Source organism: Pseudopipra pipra, chromosome 21, assembly GCF_036250125.1.
Source record: "Pseudopipra pipra isolate bDixPip1 chromosome 21, bDixPip1.hap1, whole genome shotgun sequence".
Classification (NCBI taxonomy): domain Eukaryota; kingdom Metazoa; phylum Chordata; class Aves; order Passeriformes; family Pipridae; genus Pseudopipra; species Pseudopipra pipra.
This window is the reverse complement of record NC_087569.1, coordinates 2,965,691-2,973,942: the sequence shown is the minus strand read 5'-3', so window position 1 is coordinate 2,973,942 and position 8,252 is coordinate 2,965,691. Positions and strand designations below refer to the sequence as shown.

At 50.1% G+C, this 8,252-nt stretch overlaps 1 protein-coding gene across 9 annotated transcripts in view; it reads right to left on the bottom strand.

Moving 5' to 3' along the window:
- Positions 1-205: 205 nt before the first annotated feature.
- Positions 206-8,252, bottom strand: part of TSPOAP1 (TSPO associated protein 1) — a 62,711-nt gene continuing 54,664 nt past the window's right edge. For 8 of the 9 annotated variants that reach the window (XM_064677659.1, XM_064677648.1, XM_064677650.1 and 5 more), the window contains 3 exons: positions 8,147-8,218; positions 6,564-6,692; positions 206-1,502 (listed from right to left, as the gene is read on the bottom strand). In XM_064677659.1, coding sequence (XP_064533729.1) covers positions 1,296-1,502; positions 6,564-6,692; positions 8,147-8,218 — 408 coding nt within the window. In that variant the 3' untranslated portion in view covers positions 206-1,295. Of the gene's footprint in view, positions 1,503-3,386; positions 3,447-6,563; positions 6,693-8,146; positions 8,219-8,252 lie in introns of all 9 variants that reach the window. The other variant, XM_064677655.1, reaches the window with a different exon arrangement.

Sequence of the window (8,252 nt, the reverse complement as noted above, 5' to 3'; positions counted from 1 at the left end):
TTCCAGAGCAGAGGGGCTCCAGCCCTGGGAGCATCTCCGTGGCCTCCTCCCTCTCAGCCCTGTGCCCTTCCCACCCAGGAGCACCACACACGGGTCTGTCCCACTGAGAAGGTGACACAGAAGGTGCAGAATGTTCCATGATTGGGATCATTTCCCTCTCTGCCCTCCCCAACCCTCCCCAAAGAAGCATCACCGAATCCTTGGCTTTTTTTAAGGAAAATGTATTTTTGTGAAAATAGACTTTATTATAATAAAATTTGATATTAAATAAAAACAAACTGTACCACCACCACTCGTGGACACTGTGCTGGCACCACCCACGTACCTCACCTTCCAAAAACAAGGAACTGGAACATGCAACGGAAGAAACACGGGAAAGGGCAGGAACCATGTGGTACAAAACCCTTCCTGGCTTGGAAAGGGATGTGTCTGAACTCCAGGAGCACAGCATCTCCCAGGAAAACAGCTGCAAACTCTCTCCATCCATCCCCCAGCCCCGCTCTTCCCAACGCTCCGGGCTCCGGAGCAGCCTGGAAAACAACCCAGGGGAACCGTGGGAAGAGGCGGCCGGGAAAGAAATAAATAAACAAACAAATAAATAAATAAATAGAGAAATAAATAATGAGCTCAAGAAACCCATAAATAAACTGATCAATAAATAAATCATAAGGCGGAGGCCCCAGCCAGGCCGTGGTCAAGGTGCACCAGGCGGGAGCAGCTTTCCAGCAGCCCAAGCCAGAGGCTGAAGGACCAACTCCCAGCAGGGCACTGCTCCTTCCTCCATGGGAATGTCCTGGTGCTGGATCCTGACTGAGGCAGTGTGGGATGCTCTAGGCACAGCTGCATATTTACAGTTTACAGTACAAATCAGAACTCACTCGTCAGCCCAGAGACAGCAAAGGGGAGTCAGGGAACAGAAAAGTGCAACTTTTCTTTGCGGGAAGTGAAGGAGTTGCCACGAGCTCCTTTGGAGCAGAGAAATACCAGGGGGTGGAGTACAAGGGGTCTCTTCCTAAGGGGCTTTGCTGGGAAAAGCCAGTTAGCTAAATTACAGCCAGAATAGAATTCTGAAATGAAAATATTTACAGGGAACCAGCGCCTGGAGGGAGCTGCACCCCAGAGCTCAGCCCTCACACCCCCAGAGCCACTGTCCCCCTGGGGGGCTCTCAGCAGGCACAGCTCCCACACCCACTCCACAATTTTCTCAAGTCACACTTCTTCCCTATGAAAATAATCAGCTTATTGCAGGGGGTTTCTCCTGAACTCTCAGTCTCTGTGCAGAATAACCCCCCTCGTTAGTTTTTCTTATTGGACCCAAGTTTTTTGAAGAGGTTTTTCCCTTTGAAGAAGAAGCTTCTCTTCTTTTTACTCTGCCCAGGGCCGTCGCTGCGGGTGAGAAGGGGCAGCGACGCCTGCTCTGGGCACGGGACAAGGCAGGAAGGTGGTGGAGAAGGAGGAGTTGGTGAGGAGTCACTCTGATCAACACACCCATCTGGGTTCAGCTGGGGGGATAAAACAGAAAGCAAAAGAAAAAAGCAGAAGTTAGAGCTGCTGAAGGATGTCACACCAACATCAACTCGGAGTTCTCTAACTTGGCCTTCTCCCCACCAGTCTCCTCTGGGAAGGTGCAGGGCCACTTAGGAAATTTCCAGTGGATTGAACTTTTAGTACCCATGGCCCAGGCCCTGCCTGAGCTCTGACATTCTAAAATTCCTGAATTTTGGGCTAAGAACAGGAGAGCAGAAAAGCCCCACTAGAAGACTTGATGCTGCTCCACAGCTGAGTAAGTGAAGCAGCTCCTGGGAGTGCAGATGGAGACAGGTACTGATGCATCCATGGATCCCTGGGCCAGGGAGCCTGGTGGGCTCCAACAGACTCTGGGACAGAAGGCAGGACATTAACAAAATCAAATTTCATAAGAACAAGGGCTGTGCAAGACCTAAGGCAAAAGGTTCCTGCTCTACAGACCCAAAGTCAGAGCCAGTGCAAGGGGAAGCTCTGTGGGATCTCTGGCACAGAGGACTGGAGACAAATGGGAAGGGCTGAAGGGAAGGCAAGGCTGAAACATGGCTGTTTTACAGGGGTTGTTTTAACACACTTAAAGGCATTTCTGTTTAAAAAAGTGTCATGAAACACAGGAAAAGAGTTTCCAGCCTTCAGCATGCAGGGATATCTGGGCCAAACTGCTGCATCCAGGGGATCAGTCACCCCTGAGCAGCCAGAGCAGGGGAGGCCCTGCCCATCCACCACTGGAAACCACTTTCCTGGCAAAGGTGGAACACTTTCAGGGCAGATCTGGTGGCCCAACACACAATTTCTCCTGTAGAGTTGTGGATGGAAGGCCCTGTGCAAACTGAGAGGCAGGTACCCAACCCAACTCACAGTCACAATTATTTACTGTCATAAGGACACTGCAGCATCAATGTTGTTATCAAATATCAAACAGCCCAAAGGCAGTGACAGGCAGTGTCCTGCCTGTGGCTGGAAGTCCCATCCTGCTGTGGAATAGGATGCCCAGGCAGTTCCACACCTGAGACACTCTCTCCCAACACAATCACGTGCAGGTATTCTCAGAGGTCTCTGTGTGGCAGAAAATCAACAGAACCAGTTCACAGAATCACCTGGTAAGAAACAAATGATACTAAAATTGGGGTTTCTTCTCCAAGAAAAAAATAAAGGAAAAACTGCTCTGGCAAGATCCTCATACAAGTTATTGGAGTTGATAAACAGAAGAGTGATGTCAGTTTTCAGGGGGTGGTTTCAGTGCTCTCTCAGGTATTACTGACTTGCACAATTTCTAGAAAACAACAGAAAAAAACAGAAAAGAAAAACACAGATCTGCTCCCACTGCCCCCTGAAACCAGGGGTCTCACCCACCCAGCCCCAAAGTTGTTTAAGTGTTGACAGAACAATTATCCACACAGGGTTGGTTTTGGGGACTCAATGTTACTGTTTTCTTCAATTGAGGGTGTGCAGGGGGGTTTCAGGACTGCTGTCAGGAAGGAGTAAAATCAGGAAGGCAAAAAGTCCAGGGTGAGTGTGCTCAGCCTGAGCAGGAGCTTGCAGAGGCCAAACAAAGTTGATGTGGACGGTGGTAGAAGGGCCAGGCTGAATTATAAAGCAGGTCTTTCCCAAACCTGAATATCCTGGTCCCCAAAACCACCTGATAATTGTTCCAAACAATGTGCTGAACAGATCATGGCTTGTCTTTGACACAGAACCCATCTGGCAGGGTGAGGTCTGACACAGGAGGGTCTGAAGGGGGACCTGCCAGAACAGCCCCAAACCAGCCTGTCAAACTACAAGCAAGAAAAGGAGCAAACTGCAGGGGCAGGACCCTGTGAAGTGCTGGGTGGGAGGTTGAAGGTCTTCTCACACACACTTACATGGTTGCTCTCTCTATGTATCATTCATATCTATCACTGGACTCTTCTCTTCCTCATTCTCTGAAGAAAAGAACCGTCCCGGGTGCGTAACACAGGCAGAAATAAATACATGACATCAATTAGAATCAAACACTTTCTGAAGGTGCTTTACAATCAGTCTTTGACAGAAACTGCAAGTTACTGATGCAAAAATAATCCTTGGACAGCCACAGCATTACAGCAACTGCTCTGAGCTGGTGCCCACGAGTGTTTTGGGGCCCTGCTTGTGACCAGAACTTCTTGGATCCTCCTCTTTCTGCTGCTGTTTTTTGTTGTTTATTCTAATCCCCAAATGCTGTCAGTTCATAAGTTCAATTGCTTCACCTTTTCAGTCGCCAGCATTTTAAGATTTACTCAGAAATCATTCAAAATGATCCACCTTCCCCAAGTATCAATTTGGAAATAAATTGTCCTTATTCTCAGGCCTTTGGAAGGGCAGCAGGGAGAAGGGGAGTGACACACAGGGGGAAAACATCAAATCCAAGAAGTTACAAGTGATTTCAGAAATCACTCACATGATCACGCTGGAGAAGCTTCTGGCTGAGCTTTAACCAATTCCAAAGCTGTGCCATGGTGCACACACATGCCCCCTGAGTGCCAGGGCTCAAGCTGGGATTGGGAATTTGCTGGGAGCCTGTTTTGCCAACAGCAGACTGAACAAGCAAGTTCCTTAACTCTGTGGAGTGAATATGCCCCTGGAGTTTGGAAAGCCCCAGGTATGGCTCTATCACTGTGAGAGTTCATTCCAGCTCAGGGATGGATATGGAATATGTTTGGGTTACAGGAGGAGGTATTTCTTCCTTCTGCTTTCCCCATCAGGTGTTCTGCCCACAGGTTGGGATGCTGGGATTGCTGTGACTGAGCCCAAACCTCTGTGGGCTCAGATTCTGCCTCCTCAGTTATCACTAAACACATTTAAATGCAGTTCATTAATACAAGTTTGGTTCTGAGCAGGGTAAATGTACCACTTTTAAAAGGGGGAAAAGGTGCCCTTCACGTTGGGAAGCTGTTTAGACAGATCTGGATTGCAAAGCACAAGCAAGAGGAGTGCTAAGAGTGCTAAGCCAGAATTCCTCAAGACAGGGATCCAGGTGAATCAGGGATGAAGCAGGACAGGAGTCAGGCTGGCACAACACACAAGCAGCCAAGGCACAGTCATGTCTACAGAGTTTGATTCCCACTGAAATAAAATTGGTTTAATCATCACCGACTGAATTTCCCAAGTCTTCAGACTACAGAGAACAGCAGTTCATGGATCAGGAGAGTACCAGAAGTACCAAATCCATCCTAAATTGAGGTAGTAGGTTCCTGCTCTGCAGACCCCAAGTCAGAGCCAATGCAAGGGGAAGCTCCAGTAGATCTCTGGCACAGAGGACTGGAGACAAATGGGAAGGTCTGAAGGGAAGGCAAGGCTGAAACTTTATGTGGGCTGTTCTAACATACTTGAAAGTGTAAAAAAGTGTCCTGCATCACAGGAAAAAAGCTTCCAGCCTTCAGCACACAGGGATATCTGGGCCTGCTGTGTCTGGGGGATCAGTCACCCACTGCTGAGCCCAGCAGGAGTGCAGAGCAGAAAGGAAAGTGGTTTTGGCTTTACAAACCCTTCACACCTGCAAGTGGCAGAAAGGTCACCTGAATTCCCCCCTGGTTTCCAGGAGAACCCAGGCTGGGGCTGGAATAAGGACCCCCAGCACTGAAACAGGCCCTTGTGCTGCTGGAGGGAAGGGTGAGATCTGCAATAAGCTACACTGAGAATTCCACCTGGTTTATTTTACGGGTTCAGGTCTCATTTGGCAGCCTCTCTTCCAACAGATGAGGTAATTTGAGAAGAGCAAATCATTTTGAGAGGGAAGCTGAAGAAGGAACCCCAGAAATTCAGACCTGTGTCACCTCAGGGCTCTTAAACAGCTGATTAACCTGTGATTCCCCAGCACAGACCAGGTTCCTAAACAGGGAAGCACAGGGCACCCAGACAGCTGCTGAGCTTAGAAGATAATCCAAAAAGCTGCCCACAAATCTCATCTCTGAGCCAGGCCTGCTCTGTGTGAGAAGGCATCAAGGCTGGGGTGCAAACCCTGTACCCACAGAGCCTGGAATGCCTGGAAGTGAGGGATGAGGCTGAGGTGGAGCCTAAGGGAGACCAAGCAGCATTTGAAGATTGAAAGGGGAGGTGGATACAGAGAAGAGCTGAGCATGAGAAATAAGCCAAGGAATTCTGCAGAGAGCAGGGAAGCTGGGGTGGCACCAGTAGAACCTTCAACAGAGCTGGATGCAGGGCCACACATTCCCTAAGGACCGGCTCAGAGCCAGCCTGGGCCTGCTCCAACACTCCTGTGGGGCTGGCACCACCACACAGTGCCAACAACCTCCCAGGAAGAACTGAAGGTTGAGCACATGTGAACTGAGCTGGGTCTCCCCCTGCCTCCCACCCTGGAGTGACACAAGGCCCTGGAATGACCAGGGAGCTGCTTTTGGCCTCACCCCCCGAGGACTCACCGAGCCTGGGAGATGACCCAAATTTCCTACCTGAGCATTTGTTCCAGGAGTATCAGCAAAATACTACAAGGGGTTGGCTTGACCTCTGAGTTCCCTGCATCTGTGGGATGCTTTCAAAGCTCTAGGATCCATCCCACAGATCCATTTGGGAAATCCCTCAGCGTGTTTTGAATTTACCCAGGAGCACCTCGGCCTGGATTAAGATATATCTGACTCAGGGTGGGTGGAAGAGCATTGGTGTTTGGGTGTCACTAATTCCAGAACTCTCTGGCATGGATATGAGCATAACTGAGGAATTTCCTGTGTCTGGGGAGCTGCTGAAGTGCTTTGCTTGCAGCAGGATTTCACCACTGACCACCCTGTGGACCCAAACAATTTTCTGGTGGGATGTGGGATGCTCTTCACCCACCTGACCACAATGAGACTGAGGCCCCAGCAGGTTTTACTGCTTTGTGCCTCTTTTTGCACTACAAGTCTTTGGGAAGAGCTCCCAGCACTCCCTCTAAACTCCTGAGTGTCTCCCATGGGATGAACTGGGCTCATGCAGCAAGTTCAGCAATTCCATCCATCCTGCATGCTGTGCAAGGCCAATTCCAGCCACATCCCAGCCTGGATGTCTGTCCATGCAGTCACACATCTTACCTGGCTCTCAGCACTCAGAGGAGAAGCTTCTTTATCTTTTGAGTGAAATTCCTCCCCCACGTCTCCATCTGAAGGAGCAGCTTCCAAGAAGTTGGATGGGACAAGCCCCCTCTGTTGGTTCAGCTCTCCCTGCAAGATGAACATTCAGTTCTCACATCAGGTTTCCTGGCTGCTGGAGAAATAGTAACCTGAGGTGCAGAGAAGGCTGAGAGAAGCCCAGAACACTCCCCTGGTGGAAGGATCCTCAGCAAATCCCAGAGCTCACATCCTCGTTAGTTGTGGAACAATTCAGAGCCCAAAAACACAGGAGAGAGTAAAGGAAGAAAAGCAAGGCAGGACAAAGGATATTCCAGCAACATGGTCCCTTCTACAAATTCAAAAAAAGTCCACTGCCATCCTGGAAGCAACTGGAAGATGACTGTGCCACTGGCTTTCCAGAGGCCTTTGTTTTGCTCTGGGATTTATTAATGTTTTTAAAGAATGAGGCACTACTGGTTCAGTGTCCTGTAGGCACTGCACCCCTGATCACTGAGCTGCATTATTTATTCCTAGGAAGTTGTCTCCAGTTCAACAGGAGGTGGTTGGGTGAGGCAAAACCCACCCTGGCAACATTGTTTGTCCAAGACTATGAAAACATTCCCAGTGATCCCCTCCAGCCTTAACCTGGAGTTGGAACCTCGGCTTTGATGTGTGAGGACACACAGCCTTCCCTGCAGGAAGAGGTGGATGATCCAAGGGCCAAGGCTCGTGTTCAGACAGAGCTGGGGGGCAGGCACAGCCCCCAGGGAGGTGTTGGTGTTCCTGGGGCACCATTGCAGCCTCCAGCCCAAGTGTCCCAGTGCCTGGTGATGGATCAGCTCCGAGAAGGAGCTGCTTCTGCCCAGATGTGCACGGACAAATGTGTGGGAGGCTTTGGGAAACCTGCAGGCAAGTGATGCCAAGAAAGAAACTCAGAACCACTGGGATATTTAAGGGCCACGAAGATGATTTGAGGGCTGGAGCTCCTCTGCTCTGGACACAGGCTGAGAGAGCTGGGGGGGTTCACCTGGAGAAGAGAAGGCTCCTGGGAGACCTGAGAGCCCCTTCCAGGGCCTAAAGGGGCTCCAGGAGAGCTGGAGAGGGACTTGGGACAAGGGGGAACGGCTTCAAACTGACAGAGGGTGGGTTTAGATTAGATAATAGGAAGAAACTCTTGGCTATGAGGGTGGTGAGGTCCTGGCACAGGTTGCCCAGAGAAGCTGAAAGTGTCCCCATCCCTGGGGGTTGCCCCATCCCTGGAAGTGTCCAAGGCCAGGTTGGACGGGGCTTGGAACAACTGGGCTAGTGGAAGGTGTCCCTGCCCATGGCAGGAGGTGGAATAAGATGAGCTTTACAGTCCCCTCCAGCCCAAACCATTCCATGATATTGGGTTTACAGCAGGAACATGGATTGCCAGAAACAAACTGCCCTGCACTGAGTAAAACTGGGGTTGGTTCTTTTCTGAAATTAGAATCCTTTGTTCCCTGATTTCTGCTTTCCTGCCAGTCAACAGACTCCAGCAACTTCCAGTGCAGCCACAGGCCCTTCCCAACCCCTGCACTTACATAATAGAATCCATCATCATCCATGGAGCCAAACACAGTGATGACGTCCCCAGCACTGAAAGTCAGTTCAGCCTGCAAAGAGTGAGAGAACAGAGGTCACAGGAGA